This window comes from Girardinichthys multiradiatus, chromosome 5 (genome assembly GCF_021462225.1).
Source record: "Girardinichthys multiradiatus isolate DD_20200921_A chromosome 5, DD_fGirMul_XY1, whole genome shotgun sequence".
NCBI classification, from domain to species: Eukaryota; Metazoa; Chordata; class Actinopteri; order Cyprinodontiformes; family Goodeidae; genus Girardinichthys; species Girardinichthys multiradiatus.
Window position 1 is genome coordinate 40866430 of NC_061798.1, and position 26318 is coordinate 40892747.

The following is a 26318-nucleotide window of genomic DNA, read 5'->3' on the forward strand; positions in this document are numbered from 1 at the left end:
TTTATTTGTATTCTGAACAACTGCAAAAACATCCCTGAAACGAAAAAAGGAAGGAAGTGGGCCATCAAGCGACCAGGAAGGACTAAAATGGACAGATTTGATTTTTGCTTACAAAGTGAATAGCCGACTGGGACCTGCATAAAAATTGCATCATCTACTATGAGTGCCAAGGATGATCAGCAAGTAGACAAACTGACGACTGGTCAGCTCCAATCAGCTAGCCCCAACATGACTTCACATCAGTCATCATCACACGAGGTACATTGTTAACCTAAACATGAAGAGAAAGCTGCTCTATAGCAAACTCAGCATCTGACTCAGTTCTTTTTGTCATAATAATTGTACAGTGAATAAGCCATCTCTGGCCTTTTACTTTAATGGACATCTCTGGTTCCCGATCTGACCTGAGAAGAAATATCTCAACAGTTTAGAAAAAAAAACATCTGACTGTACTATGCAGGATTCAGTTTAGTGAACACATGTTTCAGTCCTTTAATTAAATAATTTAGAGACAAATGCTTTGATTGAAGTTAAACATGTTTTGAACTCTATCATGTAATAAATGGAAAAAACCCTCAGGGCTACAGCTGAGAAGAAAGAGGGTCCTCCCTGTGCCTCCTCCACAATGAGCAATGGTGGATCTTTTTACGGTGGATTTATTTGACAAATGATAATTATTAGGTAACGATAATTAGGTTCGAATCATGAATTTTAAAAAAGCAACAGGAGAAGTCAAAACAGAAAATTTAAAGAATTGATTTGATTTAAAAAAAATATCAGGCACATCTCACTTTAAGACAGAGTCCTTTGTACCTGCTGGTTACTTCTTCCCACCTTTTATCCTCCATCCGGAGTCAAAATTACCACCAGCCTTCAGGAAACTGGTTTTGTTTTTCGTAATGCAAAAAGCTCTGGCCTTTAAGAATGTGACGATGTTTGCACTCGCTTACTTTACATGGACAATACAAATATATGGGCAGACTTTCACCAATATACTTAAAGTACTATTTCATACCCGCTGAACTGTATTATCTTAGATATTTTTTAGGTTCACTTTTGTTGTTGTGCCATAATGACTCAAAAGTCAGAGCTAAGTGAACAAAAAAAGCAACAAACAAAAACATTAATTTGAAAATTGTCAGACAGAGGAGTCAAAGTGAGTAAAATAGCAGCCCCCATCCAAAGGAAAACTTTAGTACACCTTAATGAAAATCTGAAGAAATATTAATGAAGAATTATTTAGATGATGAAATGAAAGCCAGACTGCAAGGAAGCAAAACATATAAAGAAATTAGTCATGATTCAAATCATTTGTATGTAATGAACCATGGTTTTATAATATATTATTTTGCACCTATAGAGACAGCCGTAGCTTTAGATGAAATCCATTACTGGGACAATTTCTGAGGACAGTAACATTTTTCCATAAGACACATTTTGTTTTGAAACAAGGACCTGTAGATGACCTATATATTAGCTTCAGCTGAAGGATTAGACAGATGGGTGGATAATTGTTTTTATCTGACGTTCCTGGAAAAATGAAGTTATCTATTTAAAAATTATACACAGCTCTGACTGCCATTCAGTAGGTTTGCTTCAAGTCAACTTCTTAAGAGCTTTACAGTTAACAACAGTAAATAGTTGATGGTGGAGTCTCTTCTCATGTGGTAAATAGTGTCAGAATGATTGAGTTAACTTACTCCAGCTCCGTCAGACAGTACAGGGTCAAACAGGCTGTCGAGATAGCGATCCATCCCTCTGTGAGGCTCTAAATCTACAGGGAAAGAAGAGGAGGACTGTGTTTATTGCTCCTGTCATAGTCAGTGGGGGGAGCTCATGTGGTTGCCTCAATAACTCACCTTGGGTGAGGCAATAGGAGCCAGATTTGGCTGAGGGAATGATGTCACCCCTCATGTCAAACCCACCACCCAACAGGCTTCTGTCAAACAATAACAGGGAACACCTTTATGAGATGATAAAGCAGGAGTGGAGCAGGATGATGTAGTGCACCTGAAGCTAGATGATTTTTACCTCAACAAACACTTAAAATGAAGAATATGTAAATAAGTTAGAGTTGTTTTGGTTTACAGCTGATAAATGTTACCCTCTTTAGGCTCTTACACTTATGTAAACTAATATTAATGTAATGTTTCAGTCTGTTTCCATGCCTAAGCACATGTTAGACAGTAATGAGTTTATTCAGCCCACCTGTGCCTGCTTATTGCTCTGCTGCCTCTCACCTGTGTTCTGCTCTATTTAAGCTCCCTCCAGCCACAGATGCTATGCCAGATTATTGATATCAGTTTTACCTTGTCAATCTTTGATCGCCCAGTTATGAATGCAGACTCTGCAGTTATCGCTGCTTTCTGGACACAGACATGGATTTCAACCTTCGCCCTCAGCTCAACCCGTCTCTGTGTGATACTAAATTCCCTCCTGAGTATGCAGTCAAGTTCTCTAGACTCCTGCAAATTACCTGATTTTATTAGATTCAGGTGTGTTGAAGCAGAGACTCATCTAAAAGTTGCAGGGCACCGGCCCTTGTGGAGTGGAGTTTGATTCCTATGCTCTAAGAGGTTAGTGACACTCTGAGTTTAAGTCACCAGTCATCTCTTTAGTCAATAACCTCTTTCTACATTTTAGTTACTCCTGGATGTTTGTTTGTCTAGCCTGTTATTCCCACCAATTTCTGATTGTTTTTATTTATTTTATTAAAACATGTTCTGTGCTTGGTTGAGTTACCGGGTCTCCTGTACCAGACTATACAATTAGAAAAGCATATCTTGCTCGTATTTGTTTAAATGACTTACATTATGTCAGAAATTGAAATGGTGTGAAATCTTAATAAATCATTCCTGTAGGTACATTTATATCCATTGTAACAAAAAGCACACACTCTTCTAGGATATAATCTGGTCTTTAAGACCTTCTAAAATAATAGTTTACAAAGGTAAACATATTTCAGAGTTTATTAAAGAGAGCCAAAATAATTAAAGCTACAGTGCTGTAAAAAAAACCAAAAAAAAAAACATGTCCACTTACAGATTTCATTTTTTGCTAGATGTTTCACATTTAGCAATTTTTTTTTTTTTTTGTCACACAAAGATAACCTAAGTACAAAATGCAGCTTTCACATTATTTAATTTATTAATGAAAAAAGCTTAAAAACTTTAAAAACAAGCTGACTCTGTGGAAAAAGTTTAAGCTCATTTTACAGTATCTCAATCAGATTTAGGTCCAAACTGTGGCTAGACCACTTTAAAATCTTCATGTCTTTGGAGCCATTCAGAAGTGGGCCTACTGTGTGCTATATCCTGTTACATAACCCAAATGTGCTTAAGTCAGGGTTACAAACTTATGGTCGGACATTCAACTTGAGGAAGTTTTTGCTGGAGAGCAGAAATTGTGGTTCCCTTAATTGCAACAATTTGTCCAGGTCCTGAATCAGCACACCAGCCCCAGACATCACACTACTACCACCATGTCATTCCAATAGTTTATACTAGATGTAACTGGATGCACACTTTCCAAAGTGCTTTGCTTAGCTTTTGTTAGTCCTCTGAATATTTTTTTTCTTGTATTGGAGATCATCACAAGAGGAAAAATTCTCACCAGTGCTCTTTTTTTAAAATGTTTTTTTTTATTGTACAGCCAACAGTGTTAAACTTTTAACATGCCAGCAGAGGATGGTTTAAGTTTGAGGAGGGTGCATTTGCTTGGAATATCAGCAGCTGTCTTTTACATGACAGAACTATTCATTATAATAATGGCCTTTGTGGAAATTGTTTGAAATAGGACTTCAAACTATTTCCAAATAGGCAGCAACAATGGCTTTTCAAGTGTTATTTCTCATGTCTTTCCTTCTTGGCATTGTGTTAACATACATTTCTACGGTCCAGAGCAGCAAACTACCACAACCCCTACTTTTATAGAAATGGTTCAGCTTGCTGATAGATTAGTAAAACATCTTTTAATGAATTCTCCTTGTTTATTTAAAACAACTTTCATCCTTAATTCTCAACAGGTTTGTAGTATAAAGCTTGGTTAAAACTACCAAAGTCATAAACATGAAGAAACATATATGCAGGAACCAAATGGATTATTGGTGTTCACCATATTAATATTTCAGATAACAGCCTTACAGATGTAATACGTTGCAGCCTGTTACACTTGGTACTGAACTATTCTAATATTTAGAAGATCTGACCGACATGTTTCAAGTGAAGTAAAGGTGCAGCTCATAAAATGTGTCCTCAAAATAATTTTTCTTCTACTGTTTTTCCCACCAGGATCACAAAGGCATCACTTTAACAGCTGGCTGACTTCATGAAACCTCACTCTTTCTGTGTGTGTGTGTCTGTGTTGACTCACATGCTGGCATTGGGCCGAACTCTGGCCGGCTCCAGAGCAGAGATGATGAAGTAGCTATTGTGTTTGGGGAAATCAGCAGGAAGCTCCAAGTCTGACATCAAGTCCATAACGTAGTCTGAGCCCTCAAGTTCAACCCACTGAGCCGGCTCCTTCAGCAGCACCGACCACCCTCGGCGGCCGTCTAACAAACCCCTACACATATATACACACACATACACAAAACATGCAACATTTCCACCTTGACATTTGTAATTTTTTCCCTCTTTTATCAATATTTATATTACCTGTGTTGTAAGATGTTTTTGGCAAGCTCCTCTCCTGTCGTCCAGGAATGCAGCGGACACAGGAAGGACACACCTAAAGTGGAAAAGCAATAGCCTTTGCTCTAGCCATTAACATAAATTATAAAACCATTTCAGGTTGCTAACTACAAACAGAAACTGGTTTCACCACCATCATTCTCATAGTCACCACAGAACCAGAAAAAGCCAGCAAACCAGAGTGAGTATCATGTGTTTAATCCTCAGTGGACTTGCCAAAAGACTAGAGGACAGATTAGGTGAAAGAGAGGAGGAAATGAGAGAAAGATGCTTAACTCTATCCTGCTGAATAGTGAACACAGACTAGGCTCAGGTATAAATATAAAGTAGGTTAGTGATATAGGTCAAAGGTAAGCTTGGGCCAGCAAGTAGGACTGAGAAAAACCTTTAAAAACTGGAAGATATACTTTTTAAAGTGTGTTTTTTCTTTTTACAAACAATGTGGGAATGTAAAATCCCACTTTGCTGCCGAGTTTTCAGTGGCTTTTCTCACCATCCAGGCAGTGTACGTGCAGGACAGTGTGGGCTTTCTTGCGATTGGCGGTCCACTCCAGCAGACAAGGTGGGTATGTCCGGACATACTCGGGTCCGGCGCTGATGTGTTGTAGAGCCTGAAGCAGATGGTTCTGACACACGCAGTCATAGCCCTCTGGGCCATAGTCTGACACAAACCTATGAAAAGAACAAGTATGACACTTGAAAAGAAACTGTTGCAACTTTGTCACATATTGTTACAACACAACTACCAACCATAAAGGACACATAAAAGCTGTGGAGTTCATAACCATTAGTTTTCCTGTCAACAGATTCTTCCACCCGAGCTAACGATCTCTGCTGCTCCTTCAGAGGAACTCTTTGCTACTTCTCTGATAAAAGCTCTCCTCGCCTCGCCTGTCAGTTTAGGTGGACATCAGGCCTCTTTTACATTTTCACATGAGGCATTGAACAATACTCACTGAGATGTTAAAATCTTGGGATGTCGTTTTATAACCGAACCCTGCTTTAAACGTTTCCACAACTTTCTCCCTGACCTGTCTGCTGTTCTCCTTGGTCCTCATGATGCTGTTTGTTCACTAATGTTCTCCAACAAATCTCTGACACCTGCACAGAACAGCTGCAGATGTACTGCAGTTAAATTACACATAGGAGGACTCTATTTACTAATTTGTTGTTGCACTGGATTTTATTTAGGGGTGTTGGAGATCAGAACAAAATAAAAATAAAAAGTTTGAAAATGGTGCATCATTTTCTTTCCACTTTACAATTATGTTCTATGTTAGTCTATTACATAAAATACTGTAAAAATCCAGTTAAATTTGTGGCTTTATTGTGACAAAATGTGGAAAAGTTCAAAGGATATGAATACTAAAGTTGAGTTTCTTACTTGAGGAAGTATTTAGCCAGCCTTTGAGAGGGGAGGAAGGTAGACAGACAGGAGGAGAGAAGAAGCCAGCCCCGCTCTGAGTTTAGCATGTTAGGATTTCTCCACACCTAAAAGACAATCACAAAGTTCTTAGAAAAATAAAATAAAATGACATATAGGTGTAAAAACAGGCAGTTAAAAACCTGGTTAGCGATCTGAGCCAGGATCTCATCTCTAAGGCTGGGGTTGGCTAGTCCCCTTTGGATGATGTAGTTTCCAAACATGTTTTCCTGAGCTCCGTTTAAGTTCGGATCACCCATGAACCGGAGTATCTGCCAACAGTACAGATGAATATTCTTAGCAAACAGTATAACTTACATAATAGCCTAATCGTTCAGGTTTTTGGGATTGGTCAGCACATGTAAACAAAATTATCATTAGGTAATTCATGGAATGTGATCATGAAATCAGCACACTGTTTAGTTTTTTTTGATCCAGTTTACTGAACATTGCAGGTCTGAAAGAATTTTCATATCCCATCTGAATTTTTATTTTACTCGTTTTAGAAGCTTCTCAGGCTTGGCTGAATTTATATCTAATTAACAGCTGAGTGTTGATGCTTGAGTTTTACCAGCAACATGCAAATGAAACGTGTACCAGAGTAAAAACGTTCAGAGATCCCTGCTTAAGCTCCTCATCCAGACGAATCAGGGAATTATCCAGTGGAGCAGTGAGCATTCCAAATAGTGGCTCCTACAACAGAAACAAACACACACACACAGCTTTTAACAATTAAATAGAGATCCCATCTCCATGGATCAACCATATTATGTCAGCATAGTTTCTGCTGAGGTAAAACCAAAGGTATAGACTGGGTTTAATGGCAGGGAGTAAATGTAAAGATTTGGGGAAAAGATGCTCTATTTGGTATATTAGTCTAAGCAAACTAAATATGGCTCAGTGATGCTGGAAGCTGATGTGTTGTACAACTTCAACGTCAGAGAGTAAAATATCAAAGCTGAAAGTTCATATCGTTCATGGGATGGATGGGTTAATCTAATTCTGCATGCACCACAGAAAAACAAAGTTTTAATAACTTGAAACCGTTCCTTGTCAAACTGAAGGTCACATAATGTTTCCTGAAGGGGCTACACTTAGTTCAGGATTATTTTTTAAAATAACTACCTTGCCTGCCTCAAAACTCACAGAAAGACACTCTGGAACCATTTGTGTTGTTTTTAATGTGCATAACACTGCAGACATAACAGCATGTACTTGCATTATTACCCTGAACATGGTCCGGATGGAGTGTGTCATGAGGTAGTTATTGATATCGAGGGGCAGGATTAGCTGAGGGTCCACCTGAACCTTTGGAGCCTGAACCACCGCCAAGCAGTCAGAATGCAGCTCTTCACCCCCTGCCAGACAAACATGCACACACAGCAATGTCTATGCACTGATTTGAAATCAGTCAGCGCCATAAATAAACCTCCCCGTTTGCAGGTTGGCTCTGCAATATTTACAGTGTTATTTCTGAGACCTGAGGTCTCTATTATTTGTGTGCACACCTGAAACGGCCTGCAGCAGGCCAGCGAGTTCTGCAGGGATAGGCAATGTTGTCACATTCACAACTTCACGATTGATCCGATCCTGCATGCAGAGAAACAGTTAACCAATGCAGAATCATATTTATTGCAAATAGTTGCCCTCTTGGTTGCCCTCTGGGCACCTTTATTTTGCAACTTGGCTCACCTCCTCTGCCTTCCTTGCAGGCTCAACCACTGTCTGACAAAAAGACAACAGTATCGCAATTCACACATTTGTTCATTTTTAATTGCTTCCACTAAGACAAATTCCCCAGAAAGAATCTGTGTGCATACCCTCATGTAGCGCTGACAGTTGACAATTAGCAACACGGCAGAACGAAGTCGGATGAGGTATTTCCTCCTTAGAGCAAACTTTTTTCTGTTGGGCGAAAAGGGTTGCCATCAATGATGGATGATTTATGAATATACAGAAAATGAAAATAAGTAAAAAGATTTGGATTAATTAGTATCATAAAACAAAAAACATTACCATTTAGGGATACTACCGTGTTCTGCACCTCACTACATCAGTAAGTTACTTTACTTAGATTAGGGAAGAATGTTAATGACACTTTTATAGTTTCAGTGCACGTTTTCCATAAGGTGTCATTTGTCCTAATTTAGACAGTGAATGGCTATTTCTGAAATATCAAAGAATCAAACAGTTTAACCTTTACTTTATTGCCGTTTTACTGCCTTCTTACGCACTGGACTAAAATGCAAATGGTGCAGGACCGGCACCAACTGGGAAACCTATCACTTTTGATGGATGAGCATGACCTGAACTTATCTCCTCACATCAAGGACAATGAATGAGGTTTTCCATGATAAGGTTGGTAGTGCTCAGGTCAGTGAAACCAAACTCTAAAGCCGACATTTCTGAGCTGTTGGGTGAAACTCCAGACTCAACCAGGGCGATACAATCAAAACCAGTTGGTGTCAAATGTTACAATGTGGCAGTCGTGTTTGTTTTGGGGTTTTTGTTTGAACTGTTTTCGGGGTGTTTTGTTTAGGCTTTTATTAGGAGGGAAAAAGCAGAATTTGTGATAGATCTTCAGAAAATCTGGAGAACCAGTGATTAAGTCCACCTTAAACGATAAATAAGCCCGACTCTTTAGAAATTAAACATGAACAAATTACGGGTTTGTTCCAAACTTTTGTTCACAACTTTATGAACAATGTTTTGCTAATGGCTTTGTCTCATGTTGTTGTGTTACAAATACAAACCTCAATATGTTTTATTGTAATTTAATTTTATAGACCAACACAAATTAGTGCATAATTGTAAAGTTGAGTCCTTGTTGCACACATTTATACTCGCTCCCTTTGCTCTGATCCATCATTTAGACCCAAAGGTTCAGCTTTTAAATGTAAAACACTATGTGTGGAGAAAAAACTAACTCTGCACAATACACTGAATACATCCTGTCTGCTAAACATGGAGGTGGCAGCATCATGCTGAGCTGATGCTTTCATCCAGCGCAGCCAGTGGAGCTGGTGAGAGTTGACGGGAAGGTAGATGGGGCTAAATACAGAACAGTTTTGGAGGAAACCCTGATAGAGACTGCTCAAGACGAGAATTGGGAGGGTGTTCACCTTCCAGCAGGGTAATCACCTTAAACATGCAGCTAGAGCTAGAAAAGAATGGTTAGATCAAACTTATTCGCGTGTTGAAAAGGCCCGGTCAAAGTCAAGACCTAAATTCAATTGAGAATCTGTGACATGACTTGAAAATTGATTGATTGATTTTTGAGGTAATTTGCAAAAGAATGTTTTCAAAGCTCACATTTTTTAGATATGTCAACACTTTTAAAAAACATTTTCCTTCCATTTACCATAATGACCTACTTTGTGTTGGTTTGTCATGTAAAATCCCAATGAAACTGACTGAATTTTTTGGTTCAAATAATGTTTCAGGAATGTACACTATCAGTTGTAATCAGACGTACTAATTACCTGGCCAGGTAGCCTCTGCAGCGGGCTTCAAAGCGAGTTATACCTCGCCTGAATTTGAGAAAGTTCTGCCGGACAAAACACGTGCGGGTGTATCGCTGCAGTGTCATGGCAGCTATGTCCAACACACGGTCATGCTTCCCTTCCAACAGCTGATACAGCTCTTCTTTCAGGAAAATCTAACAGACACACATGCAAATATAAATTCATTGCTATCTGCATGTGATGCATGACACATCCCAGCTTGTATTTTATGTGTGTGTGTAAGTGTGTGTGTGTTACCGTTAAAGCTCACCTTACTGACCCCCACCTGATATGAGCCTTGCTTGACTGGACAGAGTTTGTGAAGCATGATAACACAATTTTCTCCATCTGCTGGCAGAGGATCCTTGAGGCATAGCAGAGGTTTATACCTGTGGTCACGAATAACAAGGAAATCTGAATTCTTAACTAAACAAGAACCAGGAAACCCAAAGCTGCAGCCTGTGCCTCTAATCAGAAGGCTCTTGTTTGAAGCTAAATGGTGTTCTGTGTATTCGGTGTTTGGCTGCTTAGAATTTGCTTGGTTTTACTAGTTTCTGAGTGAGTGCCATCTCTTGTGAATGCTACTTACTATAAGTCAGAACACTTTGGCAGCAAACACTGAGAGGTGCTGGGAGATCAATTGGTCTCATCTGCTTTCCTACTGAGGGAGCTGACAAATGCCAGATGGCTCTTTCAACGTGAAGAGATCAGTTTGCGTGAAATGTATTATCTCCAGAGTAAGGCAATAATTACAATGGTGGTGAGGGCAACAGGAACATAATCTTTCAGGAAAGGTAGGTGAAAAGGGAGGATGACAAAGACATTAAATAGCTCCATTAGAGTTAAAAATCTTTGTTACAGCGTTGTGAAAAAGCATGTCTTCTCACTAGTTTCTTCTGTTTTTGTTTTTTGCAGATAACCAAACAAATTTAAAGAGATAATCTATGGAAATACAAAATGCAGTTTTTAAATGATTATTTCATATTTCAAGGGTAAAAAGCTATACAAAACATGTTTAATGGTTTGTGGAGTCTTTTAAATCCCTGTGGAGAAATTCTGGCCCACTTTGCTATGGAGAATTACTTTAATTTGGGGAAGACTGTGACTTAATGGAAAGAGATGTTATCTTACAATGAGAAAGTTGTTAATTCTAGCCTCCTACTTCTACATTTCAATGTGACCACATAACCCCAAGTCGTCTAACGATCTGCTTTTCTGGCGGAAAACAGAAATCATGGTTCCATCAATTATGTTAAGATGTTAGGGTCCTGAAGCAGCAATGCAACACATTGCAGACCTTCCAAAAAGTTCAACTGTGTCTTGTCAGTCCGCAAAATATTTTCCTAAAAGTCTTAGGATGTTTTGGGGAAATTTTGGAAGGATTTTGCTGTGACTTTTTTTTTGTCAGCAGTGGTATTGGGACTTTCCCATGAATGCTATTTTTGCCTGTTCATTTTCTTATTGCTGAATCACGAACTCCAGTGGTGGACACTGCTAACCAAATGTTAGCTTCACTAACCCATATTCCACTAACTAAAATTAGCTTTGTTAGTGCTAAACTGCTCATCTTTCTCATCTGTTCTTGAACTTCCTTATTTTGGGGCAAGATATGTTGCTTTTTGAGATCTGTTAGCCTACTTCATGCAGTTACACAGGCATTTTTTGACTAATGAAATTAAACCAATAATTGCGGTCTCACCAAGGTACAATGTCTTTTAAAAGAGTTAAAACCACTAGAACGTTTCAACCTTTTGGTGCGCTATAACCCAAAACCTTGATGTATTTTGTTGAGATATTTTAGTGTTTTACTTTCAGTTGTCCTATCACATAAAATCCCAACCAAATATCACTAAGATTGTGGTTTCAATGTGACAAAATGTAAAAAGGGTCAACTAGGAATTCGGTGTTTGAATGGCGCTGTAGCTAGTGCATAGACCCCATGCCCAATTCAAACCTCTGAAATATATAAATATAACTGACTTGACTTAAATTTACTTTAAATATCGTCACTGTAGAGATTTTGTCAACAACCAACCTTGATAGGAAGCTGTGAAAGGGCAGTCTCACTGGATAACCCTGCTTCCTTATACGGATGGTCTCCATAATACCACTATAAAGCAGCTGAGTGTTGACCAGATCCATGTCAAACATTTCAGGCTTCTGCACACACAATCAAACTGTGTATTAAATATCATTATAAGTGCAAACAAATGCCAAAATAAGCAAACCAAATATTTAAAAAAAGAAACACTGCAAACTGGAACACATCATCCAACTTGAAAATATACCTTTTGATGGTTTGGCTTGATGCATCGCACAAAATAAGGGTTACACCTGTTATAGATGGATGATAATCACTATCAATCTTCTCCTACTCTCTGTATTTCTGAACAAATTTCTGAACATGATATCTTGCAGTGTCTCATAACAGTTGATGCTGTTCAGTGAAAGCATAATTTATCGTGGGTTTTATTTCACCAATGACTCTTGTCAACTTTGCTTTAAATACAAACCTCTCCATCTTCCAGAGCAGCTCCTGCAAGCTGCTCTGGAACTTTGCGCTGACCGTGTTGGCCTGATGACGTCGTGCCGTGCTGTTGCGACGCAAATTGGAGCGCTGCTGTGACAAAGACTCTGAATGCTTCAAGAATAGGCTTGATACCATCTGAACATACACACAGAACAAACAGAACACAGTTAGCCTAAAAGACAGGGCTTAGCTCAGCACATCTTGTCAGGTAACAGGTGGATGATATCGGTGTAGGACACCTAAACATTAAACGTTAACAGCTTACCATCAGAATAGGGAGCTGAGATTTTTTGCATGGAGAATATTGTAATTACATCTGCATCCTGTTTTTACATATCACAGCTGACATTGCAACCGACTGAGTACAACACACTCACCACAACTTAAAAAGTCTTCATACTTCGACATTTTGTCACATTATAATCACAAACCTTAATGTATATTGTGATAAACCAATGCAGAAGGGGAAATCTTAAACTTTTAATGAATAAAATCTGAAAACCGTCATATGCACTTGAATTTGGTTGCCCCTGAGTTAATACTATGAAAAATCACTTTTCATTGTAATTTGGGCTGCGAGATGCAAGCACATCTCCAGAGTAAAATTTTTAACAAGCTCAGTCAGTTTGGATGGAGAAAATCTGTGATCATCAATTTTAAAATTCTCAATTGGATTTAGGTCTAGACATTGACTGGTCCATTCTAACAAATGAATATGCTCTGATCTAAACCAGTATAGCTCTGGCTGAATGTTGTAGGTTGAAGCGCCTCTGGGAATGAATCTCCACTCCAGTCTCAAGTCTTTGCAATCTCTAACAGGATTACCCTGAATTTAGCTCAGTGCATTTTTTCATCAACTCTACCCAGCAGTCTTTCTGCAAGGAGTTTGCATATTCTCCTAGTGCATGCATGGGTTATTTTAGGTGCCCTTAGATGTGAGTGTGTGCAAGCATAGTTGAATCTCCTGCGTTTCTTTGTGCTGCCCTGTGATGGACTGTCAACCTGTCCAGCGTGTACCCACCAGCCCCTCCACGACCCTGCAAAGATAAGCAGGTAAAGACAATGGATAGATATAATGGCTTTCTTCAGCCCATTCTTCCATAAAGCCAGATTTGAGAAGTGCATGACTGATAGTTGTCCTGTCAACAAATTCTTTCACCTGAACTGTGGATCTCTGCAGCTCCTCCAAAGTTTCCACAGACCTGTTGGCAGCTTGCTGATTAACGCTGTCCTTGCCCGGCCTTTTTTGTTTAGGTGGATTGCCATGTCTTGGTAGGTTTGCAATTTTCCCATACTCTTTCCTTTTTCGAATATGTAATTTTGTTTTATGATCTAAAGATCCTTTAAACTTCTCCACAACTTTCTCTCTAACCAACCTGCTGTGTTCCTTGGTCTCTGTGGTGCTCCTTGTTCACTAATGTTCACTAACAAATCCCTGAGGCCTTCAATAAACAGTTGGATTTATTCTGAGAATAAATTACACAAACTGTTTACTTAGGTGACCTCTAAAGGCCATTGGCTGTACTTAATTTAGGGGTATCAGTTTAACAAAGGCTATACTATAATAAATGCCGAAGTTTTGAGGTTTTTTGATTTCCACATTTTTGAAAACCCCATAATTGTTTTTCCAGTTGCAAATACATGCAACTTACAAATACTTCCAACTTTGTGTTGGGCTATCACATAAAAACCAATTCAGTATTTTGACATTTGTGGTTATAATGTGACAAAATGTAAAAATGTTCAAGGGATAAAACTGTATTCCCAATTCTTTACAGATAAATAAGGAGATAAATATTTTATATATTTTATCCACTACATCATTCAAAATGCTACCCAACATGTCTTTTAATTGAAAGCTAAATGTCATTTTTTGTAAAATAATTTAGTGATGAGGAACACTGTTTATAAATAACACAATCTGGGTTAGTCAGTCATAACATAAAGATAGGGCTGGTGTGTTCTTACTCTGTTCCTGCTTTGAATGAAGAGGTCTAAAACATCCTGTCGAACCAGGTCGAAGTTTTTATCCAAGAATTTGTGAACCTGCAAAGTACATTGTTGGAGCTCAGACACAAAGTCATATAGATATAGATAAAATATAGACAGAAATGTACCTGGTAGGTGACCTTCCCTGCGTAGTGTTTCAGGGTGAACTCTGGCAGTGGCATCTTGGGCTTGGCATACAGCAGGTCGTTTCCATGGTGATAGTGGCACTTCTGAAGGAAGGTGTGGTCTGTTGCCTAGCGACAATTGTGGACGATTAATGGTTGATGTGCCATGGAAACCAAGCGTCTACAGCAGACACACATATTTGGCAAATTGATTCAGTCTGTCCCTGATGTAACGATGCTCTTAATTCACACTGAGCTCTGGAGACTCTGTAATACATTTCTCTCAATATAAGCTCAGTTAGCTTCTTATATTAGGAGCCCTTGGAGTGATGATAGCTACAGGTAGATAATTAAGTCAGCATGTTTAATACTTTTATATTGATCTGAGCTGGCTATGATACAATTCCCTGAATCCTGAAATATCCAATAGGTAAAGCTTTTTTAAAACCTAATTTCTTCTAAAAAATGAGGCATGAACAATTACAATAAGCTGTTGATAGTTTAGTTTTTTTAAATCTTGCTTTACTCCAAGGACACAAGATCTCTACAGGCACCCACCTCGGTTAATTGGATTGCTTTCAATTTCACAAAAGTCTTTCAACGAGCTGATGATTTATGAAGGCCTTTTTTTTTTTTTAAAGCTTCATGTGTTTATTCAGTTTACTCTCATCCATGTTCTAATGTTGGAAATGGTTTTGTACCTGGGGAAAACCGCACTGGTCATCCAATATGCGCAGGATCCCATAAGGCTTTGCAGCAATAAGGTCAAGACATGCCTGGTTGTTGCTGAAGGGCTGCTGCTGCCACTGGATCTGCTCCCGCATGTATTCCTCCTACAGAATTTAATTCAGTATAAAACAACAAAGTTAACAAGGTCAACAAAACCAATGAACTTATCAGATGCTTTTATGATCTCTACAGCAAAAACAATGGGGATGCCTTGAAGGTCAACTGTGTTCTAGAGCCAGGGAACCTAAAAATTTAAAGTATGAAACCTAAACAAATTACAATCAGATTGTCCATTGTTTTTGAAAACACATAAATCGTTTTCAAAACGCTCTTTTATGGCTCCAAGAGACTGTTAGAGTTACATAGTTCAGCGTAGTGTGTGCTGAACGGACCCAGTGGCTACTTATTGGCTACACAGATAAAAGATGTAGCGAGCACTTGCTACCAAGATAATCTATACAGGAAGCTCAGTGGAAGTAAACAGGTGAAGTGGGCATCCTTCTTCTCACCAGCCAAAAACTGTATTTCTGTTGAAAACATTTGTTGCCCCTAATTATGAAAGAATTTAGGATTTAGGGAAAGAAACAACTCAAATCTGAGAGAAGTGCAGTTCATGCTGAAGCTAGGTCCGATAGGGACTCAACAGCCAGACCCCTTAAGTGAAACACCTGTTGTTTGTGAGCATAAAGTTTATCAGGTAAGAAAATGCTTTTGTTTACAAGTTTGTTTTATGTTTTATGGGTCCATATGGTATTCACGCATTGCATTAAAATCAAAAACCCTTCTCTCCAAGCCATCCTCCTGCATGTTTTCCCAAACAATTAGTTTCAGCTTAGACTGTAGCTGGAGTCTGATCAATATAGTAGCTTCAGTGACAGAGTTACTGAAGAAATGGGTGGGTTAACTCCCATGAGCATTGGAGCAAAAATGCTGGTCAGAATAACAGCAGAAATTTTAGCATCTAACCTGAATGTTGTCAAAATTTTAGTGTTTTGAATTACAGTGATCATCAGCAACTGTGAAATTATAGGCAAACTATGCTCACCTCAGGGAGTTTTATAATCCCTCCGTAGGGTGCTGTCACTACTTTTGTCTTGGGTGGACATTGTGTTTTGCACTTAAGCCCAATCTCCATTTTCCAACTATAACAACATAATTGATTTGCAACCTTTAGTTGCATTCTCAGCTGTCTATTTCCTCCTTTCTTACGTTCTTTGTAATGGTTTTTAATTTCAGGGATGGAAATTAATAGACCTATTGCAAGCTACAAGCCTGCTCGCACAGCTAAATAGAAAGAAATAGCAAAAATGATGATATCTGCCCTTAACAGTAGTCTTGATCAATATCTCTTGTGGCACAATGACACCATGTTCTGTCTTTCAATGCACAAAACACCAATTAGTCTCAAACAAAAACTCATATTTTTGATTCACAGCTAACCAAAGATTTGCAGAAGTCTGCAGCTTTGGATTTTTTTATCCTTGTTTACTTCAGAATTCAGATTGCCTTGTCATACGCGTGTTATATGTGACCACATGTATAAAGCTCTGCTCTGCCTGAATAATCCTCCACCAGCAGACAGATATAATCGTGTTATCATGCTTCAAAAACTCTGTCCAGTCAAAGGAGGGCCAATATCAGTTGTGATTCAGTGAGGTAAATTTCAAAACAACACACAAATACCACACACATAAGCGTGGAGTACATGCTGGAATGTGCCATGCATCATATGTAGAGAGATTTACATTTACATTTGCATGTGCAACTGTGAGATTATTGATATAGCTGCCATGATGCTGCAGATATCTGCCTACACTTTTTGTCTAGATATGGGTAGGTATTTTTTCATTAAAGTATAGCTGGTAGTGTACATAAAGTTGGCAAATACATTATTATAATTATTATTTTAATCATGGTATTTTTTCTATGAGTTAAATGTTCTCGCAGTTTTTTTATCATCTGCTCTCTACACTTTCTGAAGATCTGTGAAAATCTTTATTTGTACTTTCTCTGATTTTCAGTCTGGCCTTTTGATATGACCATGACCAACATCTTGCTGCTGATTTTCCTCAAGGCCAGGGCTGCTCCTGGTGTGCTGCAAAAGTCTCGATAATTTCATCATAGCCTTAGCTTTGAAGGACCAGCGGAACTCCTCATCAGTGCTACTTCGCTAGAGTAATACAGATTTCCTCATTGCTATTCTCCTAGTGACTTTTGTTGCTACAACCTGTATGTCTCAAGAAGTCAGGTGAATAGACAAATGGAAAGACTGAACCAGGATAAGGCTGCAGGTCCAGATCGTGTCAGCCCTAGAAACAGAAGGCCTGTGCAGAGCGGCTCTGTGGGATTTTGCAGCACCTCTTCAACCTTAGCCTGGCCCAGATGAAGGTTCCAGTGCTGTGGAAGACCTCCTGTCTTGTTCCACTACCAAAGAAAACTCACAATCAGTCCTCAATGACTATAGACCTGTTGCCCTGACATCCCACATTATGAAGGTCCTGCAGAGCCTCCTGTTGGCCCGAGTAAGCAAACTGTCATCTGGATAAAGCAAGCAGCAGTGTGAGGATCATGTTCTTTGATTTCTCCAGTGCATTTAACACAATTCAACCTAATTGCTTTGTTAGAAACTCCAGAAGACTCAGGTGGAGGCCTCAACAATCTGCTGGATCAAAGACTACCTGACAAACAGACCACAGTTTGTGAGACTGAAGGTTATGTGTCTAACCAGGTAGTCAGCAGCACAGGAGCACCACAGGGGACTGTACTCTCACCATTCCTTTTCACTCTGCACACCTCAGACTTCCAGTACAAGGCAGACTCCTGTCATCTGCAGAAATACGGATGATTCTACATGCATTCGTGGGGTGGATCAGAGATGGACAAGAAGCTGAGTACAGGGAGCTGGTGGACCGCTTTGTGGCATGGTTTAGAAACAATCCTCTCATCTCGAATGTGAATAAAACAAAGAACATTATTGCAGATTTTAAGAGAAAACATGAATAAGTAAAACACAATTTCCATCATATGAGAAGAAGTGGAGGTGGTGGAGGAGTATAATACCTCAGTGTTCAACTGGACAACAGACTGGAGTGGAGATGCAAATGTGAAGCCATCTACAAGAAGGGACAGAGCAGACTGTACTTCTTGAGGAAGGTTAAGACCTTTGGTGTTTTCAGCAAGATGCTGCATATCTTCTATAAGTCTGTTGTGAAGAGTGTGATCTGTTCTGTTATCATCTGCTGGGGAAGCAGCATCAGAGCAAGGAACTTGAAAAAGCTCAAAAGCTGATAAAGAAGGCTGGTTCTGTTCTGGATACTCCTTTGGAACCTCTGGAGATCATTATACAAAGAAGGATTCTTCATAAAATGAAGAACATTATGGAGAACCATGGGCATCCTCTTCATGAGACTGTCCTACAGCAACAGTGTCTTCAGTCAGAGGCTTCTTCTTATCTGCTGTAAGACGGAGCGCTACAGGAGATCCTTCCTGCCCACAGCCATCAGCATCTACAACGGCTCTTTGAAGAAACCTTCATAATGAGCTACGACAACATTTAATTTCCCTTTGAGATAAAGTATTTTGAATTAAATTAAAGTGAATTCATTGAGGGTCAAGTCCAAGTCAAGTATCAAGTCTATGAGGAGCAGATCCAAGTCAAGTCTTCTTCCTCAAGACAAATCTCTAGCCTTTGTGGGGCAAGTCCTTGTTTTAAAATAAAGATTGTTAAGGAGGCTTGAGTCCCACACCTCCATTCTAAGTCAAGTCTAGGATTTTTGTTTTTATGACTTAAGGGCAATTCAAGTAGAAGCCTGAGACTTGAGTCTCTGTCTCTGGATTTAAAATGCTGACTTCTCAGAGACTTTATACATTTGTACAATAAACCTTGACTCAACCTTATTTTATGCATAAATGCATTTGGGTAACAGACCCATGACAGTTTCTGTTTAAAACAGTAGGGAAAGTGGGCATGTGGAAGCCAAAAGAAAAAATGTTACGCTAAACAAAACTACCTACACCAGATAAACAACGTGAAATGTGTCTTTAGTAATTAGAAAAGCATCCAACAAAGACCTGACATAGGATACCAAGCATTCAACTAATAGCTCTTTCAGAATCAACTGTGTTTAATTAATTGTGCTGATTTTCTGTCAACCAATTGCTATTAACGACATAGAAACAAATTGGGTTGTTAGGGCAAAGTAGCCGTCAGGCCTTGAAGAATTCAGCAGAGTTTATTGGATTAACAAACAAAAACCATTCCTGTGGAAATAATCAAGTAAAGAACCGAAAATAAATAAAAAAGCAGGCAAGGTCCAAAGAAAAACATCAATTGACCTTCAAAAAGTAAGACTACCTTTGCATAGACAGATAGGAACAGTGTCTGAGGAATTTTGTTCAGTGCTGTACAAATAATTGTGTCTTTTCCATTTTTCATGTATGCCAGTCTAATTTGTGATTTCCCTGACCTGCTCCTCCTGGAAGACAACTCTGTTAAAGTAGAACTGCAAAGTTTCATTTGCGAAGTTGATGCACAGCTGCTCAAAACTGTTCACCTGTAGCTCCTGAAGGGCAAAGAAAGAAGACATTGAGATATGTCTGGAAAAGTTAATAGGGACTAGCTTTAAACCATCACCACAGCAACATCTGCAGAAGAGATTGCTTTATAGCATGACCTCAAATCCGAATATGTCCAGTATGGAGATGGAGAGGGCTTCGTTGCGAGGGTAGACCCGTCCATTGATGCGCTCTGTCAGCCAACTAAAAAGCAGCGAGTAGAGGATCTTGGCAACGGCATCTCTGTAAGAAACACACAATAAGGTTTCTATGGAAACAGAAAACCGGGTTCCTATGGTAACAGAAGACATCTGAAAAATCTCCCCCCAGCCCCACATCCTTTGTCCTCACATGCCTCAACCAAAGATTGGAAGAGAATATCAAAGACTATTCACTCCCACTCTGTATGAAGTCTCCTGGTATGTTTTTTAAGGGTTGAAAAAGAAGACATTAAAAAGTCTCAAAAAACACTGTCAACCATGGTTCAGTTGCAAGTTCCTCCAAAAGGAAAAAGGTGTAATCTATCAGATCCTTCACCGAGACTTTACTTCAGGCACTCACCTGGCATCTAAAGCGCTATCCACTGTCAATGGAGTATAGATTTTTTCCCTCACTGTATCCTGAGGGACAGAGAGGAAGGAACTAGCAACACCTGTAGGCTCATATCATAATAATCTGGAAACATTATATTAACCGATGGTTGAGGGTAAGGTTGAAAGTGTGCTTACAGTCATTTTATAAGTTACAGCTTTCTGCAGACTCTCCGGTGAGACCTGAAGCAGCTCAGCTACCACTCTGATCTCCTGTGCACTCACCACCAACGCAGCCTCCTGGCCTTCAACCTGCAGGGACACACACACATGCAGGCATACGTTCATCATTACCCATGTCTTTCAACCTGAGTGGACCTATGAAGCGTAAATATCACATTACCTTGCAAAGGTATTCATACTCCTGAAACGTTTTCAGGCTGTGTCACATTACAATCAAACATTTCAATGCAAATCACTGGGATACAACAACAAATGAACTACAAAGAGCAACAGCTCAGGAGAATCTGTTGCAGTGGCTTTTTTGATGTGGGTCTTATGGGCAGTTGCCCAGGGTGGCATTAAAAAAGGGAGGGGTGGGGAGACACAAAAACACCAGAGAAAAGAATTTAAAAAAGCTTTTTTCCATTGCTTTCATGTATGTGCAGTCAATGAGTTGTTGAGTTGGTTTCCCTTCTTTGATGCTGAGAATAAGGCAACTTTTTCATGGGCATTGTGCGGCACTTTTCTAAAGAATTGCCATTTAAAGGAGGGGTGTGAATACTTGAAATGAGGGGTGAATACTTATTTACAGGCAAAAGCAGCAGTCAGCTGCATTGTTTGAGGCAGCACTTTGACAAAGACTGACAGGCGCTTGCTTCAATGCAGGCTCTGAGCCTCAGACTTCAACAATCTGTATAAATAACAAAATAATCTGAGCAGCAGCAGGGATAAAGGTTTATACATAGCAGACCCTTCATCTCTAAGGTCTAAACCACAAACTCCCCCCAAACAATTTAATAACCAGTCATTGTAATTTTGTTTCAGTCATCCATTGTATAAAACATGTATGCATGGAATGATTGTCTCTTTCTCTGGGATATTGTGTTTGCCTTAGTGTCAGCAGTGAGTTGAACAAAGAAGAAGAACTTGGACAAGCAAATCTGAATCCAGAACAAATTTACAATGGAACTTCAACTAACACCATTTTTAACGTCAGCAGACTGTACTGCCTTTATTTCTGCCTTGGGATTTAGATAATTTCCTGCATTTTGAACGGTTAGCATGTCCGGCAAAAGCAGAAGCACCCTGGGGGTGCTATTCATGCAAGAACTGCCACGAATTTGTTGACATTACTGGATTACTAATGCACTTTACAAGTTGGGCCTCTATGGAAAAGGAGCAGAGGAAAGAAAGGGACACTGCAAATATGTGAAAGAAGGTGCTCGGTTTAGAAGACTTTAGAACTGAAATTCTACATGCAAAATCCTATGTGGGGCATAAAGCTAACACTCTGAACACAGCACGCCCACCATTAAACATTGTGGCAGCATCAAGCTGTGGGGATACTTTGCATTTACTAGGGCAGTAAAGCTGGTTAGCATTGATGGGAAGATGGATGGAGCTACATAAAGGCCAATCCTGAGGCAAAACCTGTTAGAGGTTGCAAAAAACCGAAGAATGGGATGGAAGATCACCATCCAAAAGGACAACAACCCTAAACATACAGCCTGAACTACAATGTAATGGTTTAGACCAAATCAAATCTGTGTGCTAGAATGACCAGACAAAGTCTAGACCTAAATCTCATTGAAAAATGACAAGTCAAAAACAAGTCTTGAAAGTTTGCGTTCATAGATGCTTGCCATCCAATCTGACTGAGACCGAGCTATTGAAAAAATACTTAGGAAACAATATCTGACTGTAGACATAGAAAGCTCTTAGAGACATACACACAAGAACTGCATCTGTAGTTACAGCTAAAGGTGGTTCTACAAATCAGGGGGCTGAATTCAAATGCAAACCAAACATTTTTCATCTTTATTTGCGAAATAATTGCGAAAACGTATCGTTTTCCTTCCACTTTACAATTATGCACTACTTTGTGTTGTTCTATCAGATAAAATTCCAATAAAAACATTGGAGCCTTTGGTTGTAATGTGGCAAAATTGTTAAAAACTTGAAGGGGTATGCATTCTTTTGCAAGGCCCTATCTATTTCTTGGCAAGATTGAGAAAGAGACCTGATGTGGCTGGAAGTAGACATTCCCCAGATGAAGCACAGAAGACAGAAGTCTGTAGATTCCATTTTGCTCCTCTGGGGTGAAGCACAGAATATCCATGGCACTCAGCAAACGCCTGAAGTCTTCCCCATCATCCTTACCCTCTATGGTACAGTTTCCTCCCTGCATGAGCACACACAGACACACAAACACACAGAGACACACACTGTCATAGACGCAGCATAACTAACAATTTAATTAACCTCATCTAATTTAGCTCTGATTTGAGAACAATTTATCAGCAGCTTCCAGTCTTATTTTTCCCAACTTCCAAGGATTTGAATTCTCATTCTGTTCCAGTGAATAAAAAATGACCCACTTCAGGGTGTCAGTATAACATTACTGCATAATAGCAATGGAATGGATGACATTTGTTTAACATCATCATACTAAGTACATCCTCTCTCGATTGAGGTTTTATGCACCAGAGCATAATAAAAATAGGCCCGTATTCACAAAGATTCTTAGAGTCCTCTCAGAGAGCTCCTATCTTAGCCTAAAAATTACTGGCAAGGACTCCTAGCTTAAGAGTGATTCAGTTTCTGCTGAGAGTGACTCTGAGCGAGGAGACGACATAAATTCCTATCTAAGTGAGGAGGTGTGGTTGACACTGTTGTCAGCTGTGACGCTGTCATAAAGGGTTAAAAGCTGTGATTGGTTGTTACAAAAAAACAAACAAAAAAACAAACAAAAACAAATGTGCTCCTAGTAATCAATAGAGAGAAATTAACCAATTCAGAAATGTGTAAATCATGATGATAAAACTCAAATCTAAATTAAATATCATACAGCATCAAAATGTTTGAACGTAACTTATTTACATGATCATCATTATTTTGATTTGCTTATTAATATGTTTACTCACCATACTGGTCATTTTCATATTGTATCTATTTCAAAATAATTAATTTAATATTAATATTAAAATTCAGCATTTTTCTGTGATTGACTTCTGGTATAATTAGGTTTAGTTTGGTAAAATTACCAAAACAAATGAGAAAAAACGTGGAGAAAAACAAACGGAACAGAGCAGCAGAGCCTGAAGAGAGGAGTGTTGAAAGGTAGATTTGGTCCTGGGATCACAATGAGAACAAACAGGCATTCCCAGCAGATCAATGCGTCGTTCACTCTGCTTTCATCACCAGCCTGGGATGTAAGCAGCTCAGGTTCCTGCTGCAATCAGAAGCTAGAGCGGAGATAGCAGAACACGAGAGAATGTCTCCACACACAGGGAGCGTCGTAGATGACCATTTAGGCTTAGGCTGCTGACATCATCTTGTACAATACAGCAAATACTTATTGACCTCATTTACATAATCCTACTATGTATATAGTGCCTCCTGTCTACAGTTTGTAGATATATATATGTATATATATATATATACATACATATATATATATATATATATATACACACACATATATATATATATATATATATTTATATATACACACATATATATATATATATATATATATACAGTACAGACCAAAAGTTTGGACACACCTTCTCATTCAAAGAGTTTTCTTTATTTTCATGACTATGAATATTGTAGCTTCACACTGAAGGCATCAAAACTATGAATTAACACATGTGGAATTATATACTGAACAAAAAAGTGTGAAACAACTGAAAATATGTCTTATATTCTAGGTTCTTTAAAGTAGCCACCTTTTGCTTTGATTACTGCTCCACGCATTCTTGGTATTCTGTTGATGAGCTTCAAGAGGTAGTCACCTGAAATGGTTTTCCAACAGTCTTGAAGGAGTTCCCAGAGATGGTTAGCACTTGTTGGCCCTTTTGCCTTCACTCTGCGGTCCAGTTCACCCCAAACCATCTCGATTGGGTTCAGGTCCGGTGACTGTGGAGGCCAGTTCATCTGGCGCAGCACCCCATCACTCTCCTTCTTGGTCAAATAGCCCTTACACAGCCTGGAGGTGTGTTTGGGGTCATTGTCCTGTTGAAAAATAAATGATGGTCCAACTAAACGCAAACCGGATGGAATAGCATGCTGCTGCAAGATGCTGTGGTAGCCATGCTGGTTCAGTATGCCTTCAATTTTGAATAAATCCCCAACAGTGTCACCAGCAAAGCACCCCCACACCATCACACCTCCTCCTCCATGCTTCACGGTGGGAACCAGGCATGTAGAGTCCATCCGTTTACCTCTTCTGCGCCGCACAAAGACACGGTGGTTGGAACCAAAGATCTCAAACTTGGACTCATCAGACCAAAGCACAGATTTCCACTGGTCTAATGTCCATTCCTTGTGTTCTTTAGCCCAAACAAGTCTCTTCTGCTTGTTGCCTGTCCTCAGCAGTGGTTTCCTAGCAGCTATTTTACCATGAAGACCTGATTCACACAGTCTCCTCTTAACAGTTGTTCTAGAGATGTGTCTGCTGCTAGAACTCTGTGTGGCATTGACCTGTTCTCTAATCTGAGCTGCTGTTAACCTGCGATTTCTGAGGCTGGTGACTCGGATGAACTTATCGTCCGCAGCAGAGGTGACTCTTGGTCTTCCTTTCCTGGGGTGGTCCTCATGTGAGCCAGTTTCTTTGTAGCGCTTGATGGTTTTTGCGACTGCACTTGGGGACACTTTCAAAGTTTTCCCAATTGTTCGAACTGACTGACCTTCATTTAATGATGGCCACTCGTTTTTCTTTACTTAGCTGCTTTTTTCTTGCCATAATACAAATTCTAACAGTCTATTCAGTAGGACTATCAGCTGTGTACTGTATCCACCTCCTGCACAACACAACTGATGGTCCCAACCCCATTTATAAGGCTTGAAATCCCACTTATTAAACTTGACAGGGCACACCTGTGAAGTGAAAACCATTTCAGGTGACTACCTCTTGTGTCCAAACTTTTGGTATGTACTGTATGTGGGAAAGATACTGAAGACGTTTGACATGCAAAACTGTAAGCCAAGGATGACACCCTGTGAGCGGGAACTCAACTGTGCTGATAGTGCTGAAGTAATTAGTAATGTCAGAAAGTACAGGGAGGCAGTAGGGAGCTTAATCTATTTGTCAACATGTACAAGACCAGATTTAAGCTATGTAGTAAGTTAACTGGTACAGTATTTTGCAAACCCTACCATAGAGCAGTGGGATACTGTCAAACATGTTTTTAGATATCTAAAAGGCAGGCAAAATAAAGCACTAATGTTTTAAAAAGGGTGCCAGTGAAAACCTTATATATATGCATACAGTGATGCCAATTGGGCAGCTAATGTAATAGATCGACAAAGTACTACAGGTTACTGCATGAGTCTAAATAAGGACGGTCCATTAGTCTCATGGAAGACCAAAAGACAGCCTACTGTAGCACTGTCCACGTGTGAGGCAGAGTACATGGCACTAGCTTCTACTATACAGGAGTGCTTATACGTGAGACAACTGTTATTCAACATGGATGTCAGAATCCACGGTGACTGTGTGCAGGTTATGTGTGTGCTGTGCGATTTTTTCTGCTTCTCCATTTAGGGTGTGACGAGCAGGTGCTTCTGCACAGGTGTTCCTCATCTGTCAGCAATCAGCTGGGCTTCTTTGGGGAGCGGAGAGCCAGAGTAAGGCATCAGCTCGTTGTTGTTCACTCAGTGGTAAACAGCTCGACCCCTGCTTCTATGCAGTTTTGCTATCCTTGAAAATTAATCGTTTCATTTGTCTTTCTTGATCTACAGATCCTGCCTTGTCAGGTGTTTCATGGATTTTTCTGCACCAGTAGTCTTGAGTCGTTTCTGAAGGAGTGTGAAAGCTCTAAGTCGCAACGCCTTCGACTTATGGTCCCTGCTCTATTCTCCAACTCCAAGCCCAGCCTCTCCAAGCCTAACTCAGAGGAGTTTTCACCTGCCTGTCCTCACTCCAACATCCCCCTCAAGTCACAGCGGAGCTTTGCTGCAGAAAAAGGGACAACACCAACTGGAGATTACTGGAACTAACCCGCTCACAGCCTGCCAA

The 26318-nt window shown here is 39.6% G+C and overlaps 1 protein-coding gene across 1 annotated transcript in view; it reads right to left on the minus strand.

Moving 5' to 3' along the window:
• Window positions 1-26318, minus strand: part of myo15ab (myosin XVAb) — an 81519-nt gene that overhangs the window by 34017 nt on the left and 21184 nt on the right. The window contains exons 18-42 of the mRNA XM_047366872.1: window positions 22317-22478; window positions 20273-20386; window positions 20106-20164; window positions 19664-19787; window positions 19457-19552; window positions 14963-15094; window positions 14265-14390; window positions 14116-14193; window positions 12131-12282; window positions 11906-11951; window positions 11653-11777; window positions 9889-10006; window positions 9597-9772; window positions 7935-8019; window positions 7807-7839; window positions 7623-7704; window positions 7342-7472; window positions 6712-6807; window positions 6258-6386; window positions 6076-6182; window positions 5185-5363; window positions 4656-4728; window positions 4372-4563; window positions 1860-1939; window positions 1701-1774 (exon numbers count right to left, since the gene is read on the minus strand). Of these exons, the coding sequence (XP_047222828.1) occupies window positions 1701-1774; window positions 1860-1939; window positions 4372-4563; window positions 4656-4728; window positions 5185-5363; window positions 6076-6182; window positions 6258-6386; window positions 6712-6807; window positions 7342-7472; window positions 7623-7704; window positions 7807-7839; window positions 7935-8019; window positions 9597-9772; window positions 9889-10006; window positions 11653-11777; window positions 11906-11951; window positions 12131-12282; window positions 14116-14193; window positions 14265-14390; window positions 14963-15094; window positions 19457-19552; window positions 19664-19787; window positions 20106-20164; window positions 20273-20386; window positions 22317-22478 (2769 nt within the window). The remainder of the gene's footprint in view (window positions 1-1700; window positions 1775-1859; window positions 1940-4371; window positions 4564-4655; window positions 4729-5184; window positions 5364-6075; window positions 6183-6257; window positions 6387-6711; window positions 6808-7341; window positions 7473-7622; window positions 7705-7806; window positions 7840-7934; window positions 8020-9596; window positions 9773-9888; window positions 10007-11652; window positions 11778-11905; window positions 11952-12130; window positions 12283-14115; window positions 14194-14264; window positions 14391-14962; window positions 15095-19456; window positions 19553-19663; window positions 19788-20105; window positions 20165-20272; window positions 20387-22316; window positions 22479-26318) is intronic.